The following is a 24,136-nucleotide window of genomic DNA, read 5'->3' on the forward strand; positions in this document are numbered from 1 at the left end:
CATTACTAATTTCTTTTGGGTGTTTATGGTCTGATTGGAAAAAAAAATCAACACATTTTTTATTTTACTTAACCAGGAAACCTATTGAGATCAATAATCTCATTTACAAGAGTGGTCTGGCCAAGACGGGCAGCAGCACGTGTAGTCCAATTTTGGGACCTTAAAAGCTGTAGAAACTCTTGTGTATAATCTTGATTCTGGACTTTTGTGACAGCCCAGTTTTACATCAACAGAAAGCAAACAGCATCTTAAAATTTATGGTGTCTGAGATCTCTTCCTCTACCATCATTTTCACGGATGAACACTACTGTCATAGATCGATATGGCTTACTCAGTGGCAGATGTGAGACCTGCAAAACTGTTGAACAGTGTTTACTGAATTTAACCATAACTATTGCAATGCACCATTTTGGAGAATCATATCAGTTAATCAGAGTTTCCATTAACCTGACACACCAGATGGATTTGTTTCATACATCCATCTGGAAAGCCTTCAATACTAAGTGTTTGAGAAAAGGCAGAGGCTTAAAAAAAACTTGGAGTGTGATTGGATGAACATTCTGTCTGTCACATTTTTACGGGCCAATCAGAGCAACAAAACACGTGATGTAGCCACAACCGAGGACTAATGCAAACCATGGCAACTGTAGACATGTAAGTACACAACATTTTTAATTTTTGAAAAGAAAACAGCTCACTGCTGTTCTTTGTTCTTCTTTTAACGAAGAAATGTCAACCTCTGATAAAAGTGGCGCTTTAGCAGCATCCACACTGATGTCTTCCGTCATAATTGCACCGGCCTCTTGTTGCTGCTTGCTTACGTCACGACTCTGCCGCACCTGAAAGTACTGCCCCTCGTCGCTGATTGGTCCTGTCACTTTCTAACTGGGCCCAAACAGTTCAGATGGGAGCTTTGCAAGATGGATTCAACAGTGAGAAACATGGAAACAGGCATATCCATCTGCTTTGCAAGGTTAAGTTTCCATGTCACTGAGTTTAATAATCCTCATAATACAACAAATGGACTCTTAAAAGTGATCTTATGTTCCAATAGAGGGAGCACAATTACTACACTGAACTTGTGTGCGCAGCCAGACTTGAAAGAAGCCACACCGAGGTCAGGAGCCAGGGGTTGCTGCAGCGTTGAGTGCTCTGAAGACACACCCAGAAAACAAGAAACACCTCAATTAAATTGATGAGGATGGTGAAATATCTCTGTATGTGTTCATCCTGGCTAATGGATGACTTCTTGAAAAACTCGTTTATGTTTCTCATCACTGTAATGGTCAACATCACAGAATCTGGGAGAAACCCTGAGAGTTTCTAGCTCTTCAGCTGAAGTGCACTCTTTTGCAGGCTTTACTTTGTCTATATTTTAGATGGCCTTGATGATTTTTGGAGGTATGATTGTCCTCTTGTTTGTGATATTTTTGGACACATGCCAGTATTGTCATAAGTCTGTCCTGAGTTTTGACTATTATGATCCCTTAGATCTTTTTCACCTTGTCAGATTGGTCACACTGTACTCATCAGTCAGGGGTGGAAAGTAACTGATTACACTTACTCAAATTACTGTAATTGATAAGTTTTTTGGTACTTCAACTTTTTGAACACGTTTTGAAAAATTTGAAAATTACTGATTAGTAATTTTACTTCTACTTGATTTTTTTTTTAACTTAAGCAGCTTTACTTTTACTTAAGTACAGTACTCATACTTTTCCACCTCTGTTGATTTCACAGTAGCAGACAATGATTCTATAGCACATCCTAAAACAGCTGTTATAAACAGCATTATTATTGTTTTTGATCTGAGACACATTTGCACCACTAGTAAAGTTATCCACTAAGTTAAAGTTGTTGCCTGTGACTTCTTAAAGGATGCATAGTTTGTATTTTTCATCACATGCATTGCCTTGCTATGAGGTTGGCTCTGCTTTGTTCTTCCCAGAAGAGACCCACTTTGCCACAGATTTTCAGGAGTTACTGCAGCTCTTCGCAAAATTTAACACTTTCAGTTGTGTAGTTTAACTAAATGTCGTGTTGACCAATATAAACACTCTTATAGTGTTCAATTTTCCTCAATATGAGTTTACTTTACTTAATTTTGCTGTGTATTTGACTTTATTATAGAGGTGTGACTTTACATGAACGAAAGATCATATTTCACTATAACAGCTCCTCAGTAGCTACTCAGATCTCAGTACTTAAAGTAAACTTTGAATTGAATATTTGTTACTATTTGCTTTATAGACAAGTACTTTTACTTTAGTAAATTTTAACCAGCGTAAGTACTTTTACTTGGGTACAATAGTCGTGTACTTTTTCACTTCTTTTATCACTCATTACTATACATAATGCTGAATTTTTTTTTGCTGTATTCATTTGCAGATTGGAAATGAAACTACTAAATTCACACAAACAGAAAATAAAGGGGCAGCCAGTGTACTTGAGTAGGTTTCAATGTTTTTCGTTGCCACATTATTCTTTTTTACACCCAAATATTCATATGAAATCCATAGTTATTTGGGTAATTTAGGTTTTATATGTTGCAGTGTAAATCTCGTCGACTAAAACTGTGACTGAAATGTTCATTGACAGCCTTTTTTCCATGACAAAAACTAGACTAAGACTAACCAAAAATAGATCTTTGATGACTAAAACTGACAAAAAGTAAGTTTAATTTTTGTCAAGATGACTAAAAATAGACTAAAATGTAATGTAGTTTTTGTCAAACATTCAAAATCCATGATATTTCTCCACAGTGGGTAAATCTGTCAAAAAACAATGCATCTTTAGCTATTCTGCCTCTCAGCTGTAGAAAGCAGGGACCCCAGGTTTGGCAGAGTGTATTAAACACTTTGATAGCAGATTCAGGCAAGAGAATAAATGCTGGGACTCAAAGACTAAATTGTAAAGGACTTTTTATGGACAAAAATTAGACGTTGTTTTTGACTAGAATGTTTTTGAGTTTTTCTCGACTAAAACTAAAGTTAAAAAGGGTAGAAATGACTAAAATGTGACTCAAACTAAAAGGCATGTAATCAAAAGACTACGACTAAGACTAAAATTAAAAATAGCTTTCAAAATTTAGACTAATATGTAGACAAAATATGTTTTATCCCTTTTTAAAGATTAAACAGCTTAATTATGCATGTAATAGTCTTAATTATTGAAGCCTTATCTGCACTGGAGCCACATGAGAGCAAAAATCAGATTTGGTCACTTTTTACTGCAGTGTGAACGTAGCCTACGTAAAATACCTAGTATAACATGATATTAACCCCTAATAATAGTCTCGTGTGCCTTTATACGTTGTTGCAATGAACGACTTTGATACTGATTGTGGCTGCATGGTTTTTACTCAACAGTTCTGATACTTTAACTTAGTGTCAGTTATAACAGATTCGACCCTGCACACATGGTTTAACAAAACAGCTGAACTTGTGCCCCCTTCTCTCCTCCCCTCATGGCGCGAGCCTGTACAAAGTGGGATGGTGCGCGCTCCCGCCGTCAATTGTATGTGCAGCAGTCCATTAAAGAGTCCACATACACGGAGTGAAGATGGCGATGAGGGTAGCGCTGCGGTGCCTCTCCGCAAACTTTTCCCCCAGGCTCCCTCAGCTCTCGTCGGCAGCGCAGGTTTCAGCGGCTCGGCTGCTGTGGAGGAGCGGCTCTCCGCGGACACTGAGCACGAGCTCGGCCCTGTCCACAGGTAAAAAGATATTCACCCGAATAACAACTGCACTAAGTAGCTGTATTGGGACACTACGACATGCGGGCTGGTCACACATTCCTGTCCGTCTCTAATGGACGAAAACCCTCACGCAGCTGGTGTCACTTTCCCACAGCGAGGAGGAGGAATGCCGCCCTGAAAATTTGTTTTTCTCTAGAAAGTTGCCGAATTAGTGAAAAGAAAAGGGTACAGTCATCAGCAAACACATGTGGGCTTGGTTACATCAAGGGCTTTTTCCTTTAGATGTCACTAAAGGGACACGAACTCCAAATTCTGATGTAATTGATACCCGTAAGCAGCAAATTATCAGTGTCTCGTGCACCAACTGGTAACCTATCAAAAAAGTCACCCGGAATCCTGTTTGTGCCACAAACTGTCAAGAGATTAGTTTGTATTTGTACACGTTGCCTGAAATTTCAGAAAAATATATTTTCATTGAAGTTTTGACTTTCATTCATTTCTAAACCTTAGTAAAACTATTTTTCTTGATTTGTGGAAGCTTTTGAAAAGCCCTTGGACATCTTATAACTGAATAAATGTTTAGCCAGCTCTTTCATGAAAGAATATTTAGTCCTCTGTGACAGCCACAGCTCTACTGAGCCATGCTACAGCAGGATCTTGCACAGTTCGCGATCTGGTTCAATCCTGTATTTTTCTGCATGGTCTGACAGCAACACTGGAAATTGTTGAGGCAGTGTGATTCTTCCCTCAGGGAGTAGCAAAGAAGACAGCATGACATCAAAAGGCTCTTACTCTTGTTTTTTTAAACTATTGATCTGACTCAGCAAAATATTGGTTGACCAAGAGTCCATGTGATGAAAAAGGCAACCAGAATAAATTTCTTACTTTAATGAATCAGTGTTCTGTCTGATTGCAGTCACTAATCAGCGGTTGTTCGTTTTTATTTTGCCCTACATTGTGTGTGGCCTGCCTACTTTTTAGCTTTGGTCCAAAGTACAGGAAAGCACTCATTCGTCATCTAAATAATGCCATTTGTAGCTCTTGGGCTTCCCACAGTTCATTTAAAAAGATTCCCCTCAGAGTTTTTTTCATCATGGGGTTCATGTCATTGATAGTACAATCACACTGATTAATCTGGTGCAGACTAACATTTCCTTTGTTCTTTCCACAGCCCTGAAGTTCACAGATAAGCATGAGTGGGTGCAAGTGGAGGGAGGAATTGGCACAGTTGGTATCAGCAGTTATGCTCAGGTAGGTTGTTGCTCTTTCTTAACTAATCTTTGATTTACAACGCACTTGGTTCAGAGGTTTAATGATGGCAATCTGATAAAACTGAGATGTAAATGTGAGCTGTTCAGTACTGTACTTTGTCCTAAACAGCAGCGGCTTTACTACAGCAGGATAATTCACTCTTTTATGACTATTGCTCCAGACAATTGATTACTACCGAAATGCAACAGTCTGCAGAACTCTCAAGGACAGACACAAAGAAATACAGAACTTTACACTATGGCAGAGGATTTTTGCCTTTTGCAGCTTTCAGTGAAACTGTCAGAGTCATTGTTTTTCAGTTTGTCTTGCCACTGTAATCAGAACCAGGATTTGACTATTTTATCTCATGTGCTGACTTGTCAAATTATTGCAGCGCTGTGGAGGTTAGTGTAAAACAAATTGATGATGAAAAAACACTGAACAACTGTCTGCTGAGGACCATTTTCTTTCAGGAACTCCAAACTTTATATCTGCACACAAAAAGTGCCTTTTTAAGCGTTTATTCTGTTTCTTCATCTTGCTATTTAAATTCACATTCACCATCAAATAAACACTGATTGGTCTTAGAGTTGCTCACAATGAGCTTTGCATTTTAGCAAAATTGTAACCTAACAAAGCAGATGGATACACCCGTTTCCATGTTTTTCACTGGCAAATCCATCTTGCAAAGCTCCCATCTGAACCATTTGGGCCCGGTTAGAAAGTGACAGGACCAATCAGCGACGAGGGGCAGTACTTTCAGGCACAGCAGAGTCGTGACGTAAACAAGCAGCAGCAAGAGCTGGTGCAGTTATGGCGGAAGAGATTAGTGTGGATGCTGCTAAAGCGCCAGTTTATCAGAACTTGACAACATTTCTTTGTCAAGAGATGAACAAAAAAACAGCAGTGAGTTGTTTTCTTTTCAGAAACGACAGAGGTCGAGTACTTACATGTCTGTAGTTGCCATGTTTTGCGTTATTCCTCAGTAGCTGCACATGCGCGGCTCGATAGTGGCTACGTCACGTGTTTTGTAGCTCTGATTGGCCTGTAGAGATGTGACAGACAGAACGTTCACCCAATCACACTCTGAGTTTTTTTTTCAAAGCCTCTGCCTTTTCTCAAACATTTCCAGATGGATGTGTAAAACAATCCATCTGGCTTGTCAGGTTAGCAAAATTGTACTTCAACAATGCTCATCATGTAGCTTCCTGTGATTCAATTTGGCAAACCATATGAATGAAACATCCTGAGACAGTTCACACTAGATACAATACAACAGATATAACTTAACATATAACCAGTGAGGTGCAGGGTATACATGGGTATACAGAGTATACCCACTTATTTTCCTGACACTATTGAGTATGTTCAGTTCAAGATCCCATCTCCTAGGATAGAAAGGCAACAAAAAGTAATGTGTGTACACTACTGCATTCCTATGTAACACATTACCTCCAGCACTGCTGAGGAATATGGAACAGTTCTCTCAGAAAGTACAATCATGTAGTTTTCTCAGCCTGTAGTCTCTGGGCCAGCAGTGATGGTAAAATCTTCTCTCCATTGGCTATTTATTTCATAACAATCCTTTCTTCTTGCAGGCAGAGGAGGTTAAGGGTGAATCACATTTCTACCCCTAAGCCCTTTTCTTAGCCCTACCCCTAGGTTTTGCACGTTCACGTCAGGTAAGGTGATGTCCCAATTCTCTTTTGAATAGAGGGGTAGGGCTAAGGGCTACATAGCCCTTGAAATGAAGATTTTTTAGGACCACACTTGAAACCGAGGGGTATGATGAATTTCCCCTCCATGCACTTTGTTCAATTGCAATATGGCACAACAGACTACCAAGGAGGCACATAAATTAAAAAATATTTTCGGCATAATGATTATAGAAAACACAACGGTTGTATTTTCTCTCAATTGAATCTTTAGCCACTGAGGATTTAAGTGTATTGTATTTTTGGTATCTACACGTGTAAACGAGGGTTATTTATTGTATAAATAAGTGGAGAAGATCAACGCAGTATGAACGAGACGGTCGAAGTTTTCTGGTCACCTCCGATGACGCACCTGTTTATCGGCAATGTGTGATGGTGAACCATTCTGTTTCAAGGGGCAAGGGGAAGGGGTAGACGAAGGGGAAGGGCTAAGGGGTAGAAATGGGATTGGCCTTTAGTGCCAGTGTGGAAATACTAAAAGCCCATTTTGAGTGAACTACATTTTCTTACATGTCTTTGTTTAAGACATGAATCACAGGGTGGTTATCCTTTGCAGGATGGGCCATTGTGGTAAGAGTACACCCACTTCTGCAGACACTACTATACCACCATATATATAACTTAAAGTTTAACCTGAGCTGTAACAAATACATATATATTTAAAGTTCTTAATTGTACAAGTTGTTGACACTCAGGACTGTACAAAAGCAAATTATCTTGATTGTCAACTGATACAAGCCTTAACTAACATCTTATCTTAGTACATCTCAGTTTAGTTGGTATCACTTCACTGAAAAGTTTGCATCTGAAACACATTAATATGTTGAATGGTATCTCTCTTTTGAAAGTATTGATCAGGCAGGCAGTTATTACCTGTGATTCTGTAATTAACTTTTTTTTTTTATAAATGCAACTATATAGACTCTAGAACTTAGTAATACTTTTCTGAAATTATGCAGTTATTTATATTAAAAATGTGTCGTTGTAGTGTGACAGACCTTCACCATTGTGCTGACTAAGCACTGAATGCTTCTTCATAGTAGTATCAAAGTAAACTACTGTGTATCTTAAATTAGTTGCACATACTGCAGTCATAGTACTGTAGTTATCATAGTTCTGCTCTTTGCTTCAGTGCTCCCTTGAGCACCACATTGGTATTTCATAAAGTAGTACCTACAAATACGATATTAGTTCCAAATCGGCCTGTAGTCGAGAGTTAGAGACAGAAAAAGGAAATAATAAAACACAGTGGTACTGAGTCAAGCATCGTTCATACTAATAACTTCATTATAACAACAGAGATATTAAATTCATGCCTTTTTTTTCTTTTATGCAGGAAGCATTAGGAGATGTGGTCTACTGTGGACTCCCTGAAATTGGCCAAAGACTTGAACAAATGGGTAAACTCCTGGGACACAGCGGATTTTTGTATGTTATTTGGTCATGCAGTGTAATGAGAAACTTCTATGACTTGTGTGTTGTAGAGGAGTTTGGGGCCTTGGAAAGCGTAAAGGCAGCCAGCGAGCTTTACTCACCACTGACAGGAGAGGTGACTGAGATCAACACAGAGTTGGCAGAGAATCCTGGTCTTGTGAATAAATCCTGCTATGCAGATGGTAAGCTCCTCGCAGTCACTGCTGTTCTTTATCAGCACATTTGCTATTTCAGGGAAGTCCTGCCAGTAGGCTTGTTGTTAAGACAGACGAGTAGAAGACTGATGGAAAAATGCTTAAATTTTAAACATGTACATTTCTTTTTAATGTATGATGCCATGTTTTCAGGGTGGCTAATCAAGATGACGATTGAAAAGCCTGAAGAACTCGATGGTCTCATGGATCAAGCTGCATATGATACATTTCTGAAGTCACTTGAAGAATAGCTCGATAAATTCCCTCTACTGTACTGTTTTGTACTGTAATTACAAACAACATTAGCAGGCAGAGTTACTAACATCTGGTGTGACTCCTTTTCTTATCTGTGGTATTTATTTTGATACTGGAAATTAAATAGTCTTTAACATCTTCCAATCAGGGTAGGATTCTGTTTAGCCACCAGCCAACCTAAAAGGGCTCTCAAACTCATGATCTGTCATAGATATTGGGTACTTTTTCTGGTACTTGCTCCATATTCTAATGTGTACAGATGTGGTAAAGACCAGAAACTGATTGTTTGTAAGTGCCATATCACGTTCATTTAATAAAACCTGGTTATACAGTTTGATGGGACATCCCTGTGAGTATTTTCTTCATAAAAAAAACCCTTTTACAACTGTGACTCCAGCATATTTACATATCTTACCACTATAATTGGAGAGCTGTCGGTCTGTCTGTCTGTCTGTCTCCATTTGCAAACCTCCCTGTTGCTCCAATTGTCATTGATTCCTCTCAGAGGACTTCTTGGGTATACTGGTTTGAAACTGGAACCATGAAAAAGTCATAAATATGTATAGATATTGTATTATAATCCAAAATTGCTGTGTTGCGCTTCAGTTTGCTCCCCCATACGTCACCATCCACTGATATGGCTGACGTACAGTGAGCGTACTACATCCCTTCCTCTTTGTGCTGTTGCTCTGTTGTGTTTCTATAAGCATTGATTGAGCTGAAGTAATTTTTTTACTCTTTCTACTTCTAATTACTTCAAAATCTGACTACAGATATAGATATACATAGATTACATTACTAATTAGTATGATAATAGGTTAATTGGTACAAATACAGATGTGAGATGAGGCATTTTTACCACAGTGATTTACATCAATGCATAATCTTTTAGTGCTAATATGCATATCAGGTGAGGTATTTTATCTCAGTAATTTAAGTTACAGTTAATAGGCTAATTAGTGCAAATGTGCATATGACATGAGTGAGCTGTATTCCTGAGACTAGAGGAGCCAGCGTGCATAGTGAGGTGTATTCCTGGTGTCAGAGTGGGCTTGAAATCAGAGACTTTATTAATCTTTTTCCAGGAAATTGCTTTTGTTACAGCAGCAAAAACATTCAGATAGCCCATCATCACAGAAACACATAAATGCATGTACTGAAATATATTCATAAATAAAAGTAGCCTACACACACGCACACATTCAAACACATACATCCATGCATACATTCTTGCACAAACACATATACACCATATAATAAAATCCTACAGTGCAAATAGCGCGGTGTGCAAACAGAGCTTTCTGTAATACAGTGATAAAAAGGTCAAGAGACGTAGCTAAACTATTTGAAAAATGTCAAACCTATAAACACCTTAAAAACCATGTATACAATAATTATAGTATAGTATAGTAGCACACAGAAAGGATGCTACTTCACATTAAAAAGTCTTATGGCTGCTGGCAGAAAAGACTTCTGGTAGTGTTCAGTCTTGCACCTTGGGGGGATCAGCCTGTGACTGAAGGTTCTCTGTCGAAACACCCCAAGAGCGTGGAGTGGGTGTGACAGGTTGTTTATTATTGAGTACAGTTTATTGAGCATTCTCACCTCAGTCACTTGCTCAATTTTGTCCTGCTGGGCTCCGATGATGGAGCCTGCTTTTCTTACCAGTTTGTTGACTCTGTTCTTGTCAGCCGAGCGAGAAGCCTCCCCCCAGCAGACCACCCCAAAGAAAAGAGCACTGGCCACAACAGTCTTATAAAAGGTGCACAACAGAGGTTTTGAGATGTTAAAAGAGCGTAGCCTCCTCAGGAAGTATAACCTGCTCTGACCCTACTTGTACAGAGTGTTTATGTGGCTGGACCAGTCCAGCTTGTTGTCCAGCTGTACTCCCAGGTACTTGTAGTTGGAGACCAGCTCCACTGATGTGCTGTTGATGGTGACTGGGTGAGGCTCAGCCCTCCTACTCCTGAAGTCCACAACCATTTCTTTTGTCTTTGAAACATTGAGCTATAGATGGTTTTCACTGCACCAGTTGACAAAGTCCTTGACCACCCCCCCATACTCCTGCTCACACCCTCCCTGAATGCAGCCAACCACCGCTGAATTGTCCAAAAATTTTGCATGAAGCAGCTGTAAGAATTGTACTGAAAGTCTGATGTGAAGAGAGCAAACAGGAAAGGAGATAGTACTGTTCCTTGTGGGGCCCCTGTACTGCTCAGGACTGTCCTGGACACACAGTTTTGGAGACACACATATTGTGGTCGATCTGAGAGGTAGTTAATCACCCAGGATACAAATGCTGGATCCATGTGCATGCTCTTCATCTTTTCTCCAAGCAGCACTGGCTGGATTGTATTAAAAGTGCTTGAAAAATCAAAGAACATGATCCTCACTCTTGCATCAGCATTGTCCAGGTGTGTGTGGGCTCTTTGGAGCATGCAGATTAGGGCGTCATATACACCAATGTTGGACTGATAAGCAAACTGTAAGGGGTCCATGTATGTGCTAGCCCAAGGCCTGATGTCAGCAAGGACCAACCTTTCCAAGGTCTTCATTATGTGTGAGGTAAGAGCAATGGGCTTGTAGTCATTAGGGTCCCTGGGTTGTTCCTTTTTGGGAACACAGAATCAGATTTATTGGCTTAAGCAACAAGGAATTTGACTCAGGTTAGCTTTCCTCTCAATGTACAGGAAATAAGCATGAAATAAAAAACACAAACTTGCAAAGTATCAAAATTAACCCCTAAAGCCCAAAAAAACACAAACAATAGCCAGAAATTTCTCATTTTTTGGAACTGAAATGTTTATTTAACTTTCTACTGAAATTCAAAAAAATCCAGATTTCCATAAAATTTAACAAATATATTTTTAGTATCTCATTTCATTCATTAGGTGTTTTTGGTAACTGATAATCCACTTGAGGGCTTTTTTATCATTTATCAGATTGTATTCATAAGTTTTTTTTAATGATTTGTTGAGCATATTTATTAGATAGAGGTATCATAAAAGTATGTATCAAATATACAACAGGCATTTCGGGGTTACGATTTAGATATGTACAAGCTTTTGTTAGTATTATCTCTAATTTGAATTAATTTTGCTTAATTTGAATTTATTTAACAAGGAAAAAACCTCATTGAGATTAAGGCTCTCATTTATAAGAGTGTCATGGATTAAAGCGATGTTCTTGGCTGCTACAAAAGATACAAGAAAGTGATACAATGGTTTTAGTTTCAATACAACACTGAATCAAAAGGCAACAATGAGGATATAAAAGTGATCTGCACAATTAATGACATGTTTTAAGATGTAGACTGTTCATATCATTTTGCTGTACATTTGTTGACAGAACATGCTTTCTTTTTCTCATTATTGTCCCACACACCTTGACCTTCGCCCTCAGGTGAAGATAGGCAGAGATTGCAGCAACTAGTTGTTCAATGATTAATGAAGCTCTGTTTTTAGAATCAGCAACTGAACAAAAATTTGCACTCTCAGGCTGATAATGAATGTGAGTTATTTGAATTTGAATTCTCAGTTTGAACCAATTGAAATACTATCTTGAGTGGTTAAAGTGACTTACATGAAAACATTTTCTCCCCTTTTCTAGCATACATTCTTGCTATCATGTGATCTTTGTTTTAAAATACTTGTTTGCTGATATCAATTATAAATCCAATTACAAGGCTTCCATTCAAATACTGCATATGTATTGGTAAAGTAATATCCTTTTTTCACTTGACTCTCCTCCACTTCTGCATACTCAAATCCTTTAAAGCATTTAAAAATGAAGCCTTCAAATATGATCATATATAGTATCCTGGCAACTACAAGGTGAAAGAAATTAAGTCTGTGTTTAGACGATTCATATTACATTTGCAATATCAAGGATTCATTGGCTAAAAACTGTTGAATGTGTTGAACTTTATTTGTCTGTTGCACATTTAGTTGAAGTCATCCATAACATTGTCTGATGATTCTATCTAGAGGTACCAGCAGTTTATTTTCTGATGGTTTTAAGTCCTTTCACTGTCACCACTGAGGTTATTCTGACCTGAACACAGTAAAAGTGATGATGAATGCTTTTTCTTTTCTCACTTGAAGGTTTTTCTTCTTTAATGCTGCTTTATGTTTGGATAATGGCAGTGGGCCCACATGCACAGACTTGTAAATGCACTCAACATTTAGTTATTAAGCTATTTTCAAATACCTTTCTTTTAATATCCTTTCTCTTTGTCACGGGACTGAGATCAGGAGTACGAGGGGGAAACATTTTTCTTTTATTTCTGCAGTGGACTGCAGGTCACAAATATGTGCCTCATAAAAATGATTTAAAAAATACAGTAATAGTGTAACAAAAAGTCTGTGATGTATGGAGATCCTAAGTGGACGTTCATCCATAAAATGTATTTCAATTATTATTGTGATAAGTAAATCTCATTTTTTTCCTCGAGATTTTGACTCATCGTTATTCTTTTCTTTGAATAGCAAAGCTGGGTTCATCAAGATGATAAAATAATTCTTCAAGAAATTACTAAAATAACTTTCTGCGGTTCAAAATGTTTGGAAATTTGGATTGCAATTCCTCATAAGTAGGTAGTGGTAGGTCCTGAGGGGGTTAACCAGTTAAGAACCAACACTGGGGTCAGGACCCCCTTGGGTGACACTGAGAAAGTGTGAATCTGCACATGACTATTCTTGAAAGTGCACAACTGTGTTCAACTAAGCTTCAACCACCTTTAGGTACCATGGGGGTCCCTGGCCTCTGGCACCTTTATTTTGGGGGTCCTGGGGTGAAAAGCTTGAGAACCCCTGCTCTAAAGGACGCCAAAAACTCCATAACAGAACCAGACTCTGGGGTCTCAGGGTACAGTTCCTTTATGATGGTATTATTGAGCTCTGTGTCAAACATGGTAATCAAAGGGCACAGTAAACACATAACTGTTCTCAGACTTTCAAGATTAGCACTTAACACAGAAATAATCCATTTGAAAGTTTGTCTGGTTGTTCCCCAAGACAGCAAAAAACTCAAGCTTCATTCTGCTGCCATACGGTTATTGAACATCCATGCTGTCAGTTAAAGATGTTGTAGTTGTTTCTTGTTTGTTGCCAGACTACTACAAGACAATCTTAAGAAGCTATAGCCAAGCCTGTTGATAATCACTATCTAGACTATGTGAGGTGCTAGGGCTTCATCTAGTGGCCACTGTAAAAACGTCATCTCTGACTATGGTTAGAAAAACATACTGTATCAAACTTTAGCAGCTTACAAAAAAGGACAGCAACATGCAAGTCCAATTAGCAACAGCCATAACAATCTGTTCTTATAGGCAGTAAAATTAGCACAGACTTTAGTAACACATATTATGCCAGTATGTTGTGTATAACAGAATGAATCTTGTTTGGTTGAATAAATAAGAAGTTAAACTGATGGTAAAATAAATAACATTTTGGGAAGCTGTTCTTATATTTCTCAAGCAGAGAAAATATAAGAGCTAAACATAAAAAAAGAGGGAAAAAAACAGTCTAAAATATACTTTAGATAAGATAGTTCTGATTAATGATTGATATTAAGGCTTCCATAGCTGTGACAAGTGGGCTCACTTTTTCTTGCACATTTAAACCTCTACATCCAAGCAATATATGAATACATTATTTTATACTTCAGCAATAAGCCCAATGTTTCTAGATTTTTGTTATTTTGAAGCCTATTTTATTGACTTATTTGACACTTTATTTGTATTGTTAGATTACCTACTGTTTGTAAACATGTATATGTATGTACATAAAAAAAACACTTTTTACTACATACAGGTACATCTCAAAAAATTGGAATATCATGAAAAAGTTTAATTTTTTTGGCACTCATTTCAGAAAGTGTATCCCATATATTATATAGACTCATTACACATAAAGTGAAATATTTCAAGCCTTTATTTCTTGAAATGTTGATGATTATGGCTCACAGACAAGAAAACCCAAAATTCAGTGTCTCAGAAAATTAGAATATTACATAAGATCAATAAAAAATGATATTTTAAACAAATGTCAGGCTTCTGAAAAGTATGTTCATTTCTCTGCACTCAATACTTGGTTGGGCCTCCTTTTGCATGAATTACTGCATCAATGCAGCGTGGCATGTAGGCGATCAGCCTGTGGCACTGCTCAGGTGTAATGGAAGCCCAGGTTGCTTTGATAGCAGCCTTCAGGTCATCTGCATTGTTTGGTCTGGTGTCTCTCATCTTCCTCTTGACAATACCCCATAGATTCTCTATGGGGTTCAGGTCAGGCCAGTTTGCTGGTCAATCAAGCACAGTAACACCATGGTCATTGAACCAGCTTTTGGTACCTTTGGCAGTGTGGGCAGGTGCCAAGTCCTGCTGGAAAATGAAATCAGCATCTCCATAAAGCTTGTCAGCAGAAGGAAGCATGAAGTGCTCTAAAATGTCCTGGTAGATGGCTGCGTTGACTGTGGACTTCAAAAAACACAGTGGACCAACACCAGCAGATGCCATGGCAGCCCAAATCATCACTGACTGTGGAAACTTCACACTGGACTTCAAGCAACGTGGATTCTGTGCCTTTCCACTCTTCCTCCAGACTCTGGGACCTTGATTTCCAAATGACATGCAAAATTTACTTTCATCTGAAAAGAGGACTTTGGAACACTGAGCAACAGTTCAGTTCTTTTTTTCCACAGCCCAGGTAAGACGCTTCTGACGTTGTCTCTGGTTCAGGAGTGGCTTGACACGAGGAATGTGACATTTGTAGCCCATGTCAAGGATTTGTCTGTGCGTAGTGGCTCTTGATGCACTGACTCCAGCCTCAGTCCACTCCTTGTGAAGCTCCTTCAAATTCTTGAATGGATTTTGCTTGACAATCCTCTCAAGGCTGCGGTTATCCCTTATGCTGGTGCACCTTTTCCTACCACACTTTTTCCTTCCACTCAACTTTCTGTGAATATGATTGGATACAGCACTCTGTGAACAACCAGCTTCTTTAGCAATGACCTTTTGTGGTGTACCCTCCTTGTGGAGGATGTCAATAACTGTCTTCTGGACATCTGTCAAGTCCGTAGTCTTACCCATGATTGTGTGGCCTACTGACCCAGACTGAGAGACAATTTAAAGGCTCAGGAAACCTTTGCAGGTGTTTGGAGTTAATTAGCTTAACTTCTTCCTGTTAACTTAACTTCTAACTTCCTTCTTCCTGTGGAGAAGATGACGGCATCTGTGATGATGACGGCTTCTTTTGTCAGGACTGCCTACAAAACGCTGTCCCCCTGCAGACCAATGCAGGAGCCCCTCACACAACACACAGTTCCAAAATTGCTAGTTGTCGTTATTAATTGTTAACATTCCAATGTCATTATTCATAAATTATTTTAAAGTTATTTTAATGTAATGTCAAATCGTGTTATATGTGTTTTAAAATTAAAGTTAATCAGATTGTTTTATGAGAAATGACTTTTTTGCTTTGCAGTTTCAGTGGCACATTTTAGCAGTTCACTGATCATCTCAAAAAACGTGGGACAGCTGATGTTTCAAAAGCTGTAAGACCTAAACGATTATATTTTATTACATCAATTCAACACAAAAATTATAAAAACAGTCCTTATTACCTATAAAAACACAATCCAGTGTCATACATTGCTTTTCTTAGTTTTCTAAGCAATTAACCAAAAAGTGGTTAATTTAGCTGATGTCACCCTATTATTTTTTTCGTAATGTTTGGCCACTCACCTTAACTAATTTACTTACAAACATTTAATTCTCCTTTACGCGTTCTGGAGCGTTAATGTGGAAACTACGCATATGTCCTGGTACATATGTAAAAAATAAAATAGAATAAAGTTACAAAGAAATAAAAATAAACGCACAGACTGAAGAAAATGTATCTTCTTGTTTTCAGTGCGTCGGTCTGAGCGACCATTGGCTGAAAGACACATATCCCACAATGCACCGTCACACAACTTCCTTTTTCCTTTCGGCCATTTTCCTCCCTCGTAGGTATGTGATAGTTTCCTCTACAAATTTATCAAGAATCCACTTTAATCCTCGGTACTTGTTGGTATTTTGTGACTGGAGTCTAAAGTATCAAACAGAGCATTTTCACATCTTTTTAGTAAGGTGTTTATTATTTGTATTGGTTTATCTTTTGACCTGATAAACAGGTTCGTGCCCTGGACAGCAGTGGTGTCGGTGTGTGACCGCTAGCATTACCGATACTGCTAACTGTGAAGCTTCGGGTGCTCATGAAGTTAATTCAAATGACAATTACTGTACTTATAAACGCCATGATGTCCGTGCTTTTTAACAGTCACATACATGGGCTCTTAACGTGAACAGTCTATAAATCAGCTAACCTCGTTAGCCTGTTAGCCTAGCATCTCACACGTCGCCTTGTAATGTGCCGGCATGTCAGCCTGCTCATGTCCGTGTGTCACGCTGTCTCTTCAGGGAAGTAGGCAACCATGGCCCCCAGCAGGAATGGAATGATCCTGAACCCTCACTTCCACAAGGACTGGCAGAAAAGAGTGCGTACCTGGTTCAACCAGCCAGCCAGGAAGATCCGCAGGTAAGAGCTGCATGCTGCTGCCAGTAGTGATGCTAACTTAGGCTAACGCAGCCTCCTCATGAATGAAAAACACAAGATCGGGCATCTTATTGTAAACTACTGCCACAGATAGCCAACTAAATATGATTATCAATCTGATTCAAAGGCTAACGCGTCAGCAGATGTTTACCAAAATGCATTGAAAGTACAGTCAACTTGTCATTGTTTACATTAAGTCAGTTAAGATACATTTGTGTGACGTGTTTCAGGAAGAACTGATTGGCCACAAGAAAACTCAGGCATTTCAAATTTAGTCTTGCTTGGATGTAAGGCTGGACAATTAATCGCAAATTAGTTTAAATTTGGGTCCCGATTGCTCTCTAAGGAATTGGTGGTAAGTCCTGAGGCAAGACCAGTTGAAACCACTACTTTATTTTACCATCTAAGGAGTTTGAAGCGCTAAAGTATATGCAATCAAGACTGCAGTCAGACAGGATTTGTATAATTCGTTCTGTGATGTACATGTAGTGCTCATGCATCATGTAGCTAATTGTTAACTCAGTCTCTTTCCACAATAGCTGCAACGTTTAAAACGGTCTCCAGTATGGCTGAGACTCAGTGGAAATGTAATCATGGTTCTTGAGACTGAAAAGGGGCTTTGGAAACTCAAGATTAACGAAGTTTTCTGTCATTAGGCGAAAGGCTCGTCAGGCCAAAGCCCGTCGCATCGCACCCCGTCCGGTTGCTGGACCACTGAGGCCACAGGTCAGGTGTCCCACTATCAGGTACCACACCAAGGTCCGTGCTGGACGTGGCTTCACCCTGGAAGAGCTCAAGGTAATGTACCACATCTGCGTGATAGTAATTTCAAAATTCTCACTCACTCCTGACTCAAAGTTTTAGTGTTAGAAAGTCTTGGAAATGGAAGCTGGTTTTTGTGATTTGTTTTCTGGCATGACTAAGAACTTTAATACACCTTACATTTGGCGAGGTGATCCCCATGTCAAACAATATTGGCATCTTTGGAGGATGTGAAGCAAGAAGACTTGGCCTTTTGTGGGATGAATCGTGCATCCCACCCAAAAAGCAGATGTAGAGCACAAATCACTACTCAGAAACTTGATGTTCTTGGCAAAATGTACCTTGCTTTTCCTCCTATCTACTTTCCTGTCGTGGGAGGAAGGCTAAGTGAATGTTGGTGTGCATCAACCCAGGATATGTTGACCTTTATCTCCCTTTCACAAGATGTTGGCTCAGACGGCATCTTTGTACAGGCTACAGTGTATGTGTGCACTTTTTAATGAGAACCCTTAATTTTAAATACCATTTGCTGTTTAATAGGTAACAAATGTCAGTATGCAATGAGCTAAACTTAGAAACTGGTTATTGGATTTAAGCCTTTGTACCAGACATTGTCTGAGGGACCTTGACAGCAATTCCCTGAAAAATGTGATCTTTGAAATTTGACACAAATTAAAGCTCACTAGAGCTTTAATTTAAATCTATACAAATACTGAATGGAAAGGGAGAGAATTAGGCCAGCACTTAACAGGCTGAAATCGTTTGCCAGTAGTAATAAGTAATTGAGTGCATTTTTGTCAGTAATATTTATCAGGATTTGCAAAAAAAAAAAAAAAAATTGTCATTTGGGTTCTAGATTAATTAGATCAATATCCAGGCCAAGATGAGGTAAATGATAAGTTGAATATTTTGATATGAACAGGGTTTCTGCAGGTCCTTAAAAATTCTTTAATTAGACTTTTGAAATTTAAGGCCATAAAAAGTAGGGATGGGACCGATCCGATCCAATATCGGTATCCGGTCCGATATGGACGTAATTAATAGATCGGATATCTGACTGACGGCGCCGATCCAAGTGACCGATCCAAATCCATCCTACAGTTTGCAGTAGACCATGAACACACCGCCGTCTAACACCAGACAGTCTGTGTGTAACTGAGCTAGTATTAGTTGGGGATATTCTTAGTGGTATAAGCTTAGTCGATTAAACGTAAATCTATATTCAGAATAGTCAAAAATAGTCTAAAGATGAGAGAACACAAAGAAGAGTGGGTGTGACGTTAGCCTGATATACTCTGTACAGCGTGGCTAGCATTGAAAGTTAGCGCCTTCGTTCCTTTTTGCAGATTATTAACGTGCTTTGATATTTGGCCTCGCTTCACTTTGGGTGAGTAGTCATACTTGAGCTTAATCCTCGACAGCCCACATACCACTTTATTTCCATTTACTACTTTGGAAAACTGTCATACTGCGGTCTTCCTACGAGATGCTAAAAGCTTCGCCACTGCTAGATTTCTCATTGTTTATATCCGGTGAAGGGTCAGAGAGGAAGGCTGTGACCATTAACTGAAGCTACAGTGGTCTCTAGTGGTGGGACGTTCATTAAAGAGTATTATAGACAGGGATTTCAAGACCATGCTCATAAAAAATGATAGGTAATAGGTTTAACCAACTGTTAAAGTAGTTTAACCTACTTGAGTTATGCTATTTAGGGTAAGCATTGTTGTTTATAACTTATACTCAGTTGTTGTTTTTTGGATAATGTTGATATTTATTTTTTAGTAGTAGGTCAAAGAAATTTGTTTTGAATACATTTAAATTAAATTCATTTTTGTATGTTTTGCTTTTTTTGCTTTTTAAAAAGAGGAGCTGGGTGGTTTACTACAGCCTCATGTAACCTCACACATTATACCAACATAATAATTGTTCAAAAAAAAAAAGGAAAAAAAATTTATATAGGCTATATATTGGAATCGGTATTGGCACATATGGAATATATGAAGCAGACAGATGGATAGTGAGGATGGAGGGAGATGAGAGAAAAGGTACAGTCAGGAGTAAAACAGAGTGTAGCATCAAACTGCATGCACTGTTACAGACTGTGAGAATAAAGAAAATTTTAGGTAACAGGTTTATTTTTATCCATTTAACTTTAATGTGACCTTCTTGTTAAGTTACTATCACTGTCTGTTTGAGAGAACAGAAGGATTTCTTCATTTACATTAGAAACACCAGTTAGGATGTGATTATACACTTGGATGTGTCTTCTGTTGGAAGTATCTGACTGTCACACTGGTTAGCTATTTTATGTCAGGGTTATCCAAACTGTGGCTCATGGGCCAAATGTGGCCCCTTTTCAGTAAATTTAAGGTTGTTTCTTTTTAAGTAGTGAACATTTTATTCATTTACATAAACAGGGCACTCTTTTTTATGGTAAAATTAGTGGAAAGGTTAAAAAAATGAAATTCCAAAATATTAAAATGGAATTTGGCAAAAAATAAAACGGATTTCATAGGGCCCGAAAAGGAGGGATTCACAGATGCAGAAACGGGTGAGCTGTAGACAAATTTTCATATTTTATCAGTGCAACAAGTCCCTGAAATCACACCAGATCCACATATCACACTAACTCAGGTTAAACATGATGATGATCCGGACCTTTGGTTTAATATATTTTCTCTGACTGGACCTCTTTGAATTTTAATCGATTACCCCTGGTTTAGATTATGCCCAGCATACCTGCTAAGAAATATGTGGGGAATATCACTATATGGTAAATTGATACAATAGAGGCATTGAATGTTCTACAAATCATCACAATTGGGTATCTAGAAGCAGAAAATGGTTTCCTTTACCAGTTGACTTTTCATAAACACTGTATTATCTAACACACCTTTAATTATTGCTGCCCAAAAGTGGTATTTTTTCCTCCGGTTTAAAGGTCTTAAGTCTAAGATTTGATTTGAAAAGGGTAGGAACCCTGTATCAATGTGTTGAGAATGCTTTATGTTGTCCGATTATGCAGCTGAATATCGTGCTGTTAGCTTTCAATCTATTTTTTTTTTTTTTTTTTTTTTTTTCCCTTAAGATTTGTTTTTGGGCATTTGTGTGCCTTTATTTGATAGATGAGGACAGTGGATAGAGTTGGAAACGGGGACGAGAGCAGGGGAGAGATGTGGTAAAGGGCCATAGGCCGCATTCGAACCCAGGCCATCCACATACGTGGGGCGGGCCTTTAACCGCTAGGCCACCTGCACCCCTTAGCTTTCAATCTTAAGCAGACGTCTCACCTGTAGAAAAAGATTGGCACATGATGTACCTTTGCTTCCAGGTCATCATGCTCTGAAAAATTACTGTCTTGAATGTTTTTCTTCCAGCAGTCAGATGATGACAAAACTCCGGAATCTCTGTATTTACTTGATGAATACTTTGAACCCTTTTTTCTGATGACTGCATTCTGTGACTTGTAACAGAAAACCAAACTGAACATTGCTGATAGAACACCAGTATTGTATGCATCTAAACTGTATCAAAATAAGAGGCCTCTGCTTTAGTCTGATGTGTAATCCTCTGTTGCAGGCTGCTGGCATCCACAAAAAGACAGCCCGCACCATTGGCATCTCCGTTGACCCTCGCAGACGCAACAGATCCACAGAATCTCTTCAGGCCAATGTACAACGTCTGAAGGAGTACCGCTCCAAGCTCATCCTGTTCCCCAGGAAGGCTTCTGCTCCTAAGAAGGGAGACAGCACTGTAAGTTACACAGATGTATGGAATATGAAAAAGTTAACATGTCATCTTAAGCCTGTGACGGACTAAAGTAGTTAAAACATATTTCATTAATGTTATTATTAATGGGTTTATTATTGTTGGGTTAGTCATGAAAAACAAATGTTAAAATATTTAAGCTGTTGTAGGAGTGAGTCCTGGGATACTGAATTGAGAGGGCCCTCTAGTGTTTAGGGTTATTACTACATTGTGTAAAAAGCAACAAAAGTTGTAGTAGGCTTTATTGCATTCGTTCCCAACCTCAGTGGAAAAAAGGTTGGGAACTTTTGGTTATCTCTGCCAAGGAGGTTATGTGATAGGCAGGGTTTGTTTGTTAGTTAGCAACAAAAAGGTATGGATGGATTTTAAAGAAATTTTCAGGAAATGGCATAAGGAAGAACTGATTAGATTTTGGGAGTGATCCGGGTCACTGTCTGGATCCAGGATTTTTTTTACAGGATTCTTTACTATTGGGAGATAGGGCTAATGGCGAAGGTCTCCGCTCTCCGAGTGCTTTCCTTTTTACAAAGGTATTGTGCTGAACTTGATGACCCCTGACTTGAACCAGGAGTTTAGTGCTCATAGGTTGTGAAATGAGACCATATGTAGACATTTTGTCTTTGAGGGGGCCTTACAGTTAAATTGATCCATGCATCTTAAACTCTGCCAACTACATGACAGTAATTTTTTACTTAAGTGAACTGCAGTCTTGTTACACGTTATACCTTCGTAGGTTATCTTTTAAATTTTAATAACCATTTCCTTGGTTAATTACATTAATTATGGTGTAAGTGTAGGACTTGAGGTGACCTAATGAAGCTTGAGATACATTTCTGTGAATGTGATTATCCAGCTGATTAATAAAACATCACTGATGACATTCAGTGTCAAATGTACAATCCACTGTATGGTTTGGCATAACAACAATGGAGGCACAATGATGGGATACCCTGACTCAAAAAAAAAAAATCAGACCCCTCAATCCCCTGCAGCCCATAAATAACTCAGGACTCATTAAGATTTAATACTACAACTGCCAATATTATTGAAGTGAATTACTAGGATGAAAGTGAACCCAAGACCCTAATCAGCTTTTTACTTTTTTCCATCTTCTCAGAACCAAATCTTTTTACAGCCCTGTAATAGATGGATTTTCTCCATCATGCAGCAAACTTCACATAGAAACTTTTTTTTGTTTGCTTTTTGATATTAAACGTTTTTTCTTTTCAGGAGGAGGAACTCAAGATGGCCACTCAGCTCACTGGTCCTGTTATGCCCATCAAAACTGTAAGTTGTGATTTCTTCTCTAAGATCAAATCAGAACCAACACATTCACAATCATATATGCAGATGTAGGTCTTTGAGATTGTTGGGAATTAATGTAGCTTAAGTTGATCTTTGTTCTTATAAATGCTCATCAGTAAATGTTGACTTTACTGGATTGTCATAAGCCGCTTACACTTAAGCTGTCACCACTGTTTTAAGGATCCAAAAACTACGTTTTCTCAGCAGTCAGGTGATGACACATCTCCGGAATCTCTGAATTTTTTTTTGATGAAACTCTGAACCCTTTTTCTGATGACTGCTTTTTACAACCTTGCCTTAAGCAAACTGGTCCATCCAAAAAAGTGGATTGTATTGACTGGATTTGGCCGAGGTGTGAAACAGCAATACTTGGAAGGTTTGTGTTCTAAATCGTCTTCTTCGCTTCCAGGTTCACAAGAAGGAGAAGGCCCGTGTTATCTCTGAGGATGAGAAGAACTTCAAGGCTTTCGCCAGCCTGCGTATGGCTCGCGCCAATGCTCGTCTTTTCGGCATCCGTGCCAAGAGAGCCAAAGAGGCTGCTGAGCAGGACGTGGAGAAGAAGAAGTGAAAACAGTCTAAGAACTTTGCAAAATAAAGTGTTTAAAAAGATCAATGTGAGAATGTCCTGATTATGAACTTTTACAGTTTTAATAGTCTAGAGCAGTGATTTTCAAACATTTTTTACCAAAGGCACACCACCTTCATATCTATGCAAAATCACCTCTTTGAGTTTTCTTAAATTATCTTTATCTGATGTATAGTTTTAGTAAGAATACATGGTTGTTCCAATTTACAACGCTACCCCATTTGGGAACAACTGAATTACACAAATACATGGTAAAATGTAATTTTTTTTGCAGCTTTTCAGCTTTACAAGTCTAATTCACAGTTAATGAAAGCAATCTGCTGTAGCAAAGCCAACACTTTTTGTACCTGTTAAAAGTAATTTTCACTCCAAATTATTAAAAAGTGCCTATGCAACAAAGGCGCAGTAAGAAAATACCAGAAATGCAACAGAAAATGTTTATTTTCAAAAAGGTAGTCCAATTTTTTGATACTTTTATAATCATGGTATTGGGCATGGTTGTACAAATTGCCAAGGCACACCTAGACTAGCCTTAATGGACACCAGTGTGCTCAAGAGCACCCATTCTGTCTGGGCCA

The 24,136-nt window shown here is 38.6% G+C and overlaps 2 protein-coding genes and 2 non-coding genes across 4 annotated transcripts; all 4 read left to right on the forward strand.

The window, feature by feature from the left end:
- Positions 1–3,492: 3,492 nt before the first annotated feature.
- Positions 3,493–8,877, forward strand: gcshb (glycine cleavage system protein H (aminomethyl carrier), b). The gene is made up of 5 exons (XM_041788504.1): positions 3,493–3,712; positions 4,866–4,945; positions 7,997–8,060; positions 8,145–8,276; positions 8,442–8,877. Exons 1-5 carry the CDS (start codon positions 3,562–3,564, stop codon positions 8,537–8,539), a joined length of 525 nt encoding a protein of 174 aa, XP_041644438.1. The 5' UTR covers positions 3,493–3,561; the 3' UTR covers positions 8,540–8,877.
- A 7,590-nt stretch (positions 8,878–16,467) lies between these two features.
- On the forward strand, positions 16,468–23,581 carry rpl13 (ribosomal protein L13). Its single transcript, XM_041785177.1, has 6 exons — positions 16,468–16,551; positions 17,002–17,119; positions 17,794–17,935; positions 21,479–21,652; positions 22,898–22,954; positions 23,382–23,581. Exons 2-6 carry the CDS (start codon positions 17,016–17,018, stop codon positions 23,538–23,540), a joined length of 636 nt encoding a protein of 211 aa, XP_041641111.1. The 5' UTR covers positions 16,468–16,551; positions 17,002–17,015; the 3' UTR covers positions 23,541–23,581.
- On the forward strand, positions 21,285–21,364 carry LOC121514986. The gene has a single exon (XR_005992337.1). It is a non-coding gene; the product is annotated as a small nucleolar RNA MBII-202 (small nucleolar RNA).
- On the forward strand, positions 23,185–23,263 carry LOC121514990. The gene has a single exon (XR_005992338.1). It is a non-coding gene; the product is annotated as a small nucleolar RNA MBII-202 (small nucleolar RNA).
- Positions 23,582–24,136: the final 555 nt, after the last annotated feature.

This window comes from Cheilinus undulatus, linkage group 1 (genome assembly GCF_018320785.1).
Source record: "Cheilinus undulatus linkage group 1, ASM1832078v1, whole genome shotgun sequence".
Lineage (NCBI taxonomy): Eukaryota > Metazoa > Chordata > Actinopteri > Labriformes > Labridae > Cheilinus > Cheilinus undulatus.

Coding starts and splice junctions, on each gene's coding strand:
- gcshb (XM_041788504.1), top strand. CDS start 3,562: ATGGCGATGAGGGTAGCGCTGCGGTGCCTCTCCGCAAACTTTTCCCCC. Junction 8,061..8,144: donor CCAAAGACTTGAACAAATGG/GTAAACTCCTGG, acceptor TGTGTGTTGTAG/AGGAGTTTGGGGCCTTGGAA. Junction 8,277..8,441: donor TAAATCCTGCTATGCAGATG/GTAAGCTCCTCG, acceptor CCATGTTTTCAG/GGTGGCTAATCAAGATGACG.
- rpl13 (XM_041785177.1), top strand. CDS start 17,016: ATGGCCCCCAGCAGGAATGGAATGATCCTGAACCCTCACTTCCACAAG. Junction 17,120..17,793: donor CCAGCCAGGAAGATCCGCAG/GTAAGAGCTGCA, acceptor TTCTGTCATTAG/GCGAAAGGCTCGTCAGGCCA. Junction 21,653..22,897: donor CTAAGAAGGGAGACAGCACT/GTAAGTTACACA, acceptor TTTTCTTTTCAG/GAGGAGGAACTCAAGATGGC.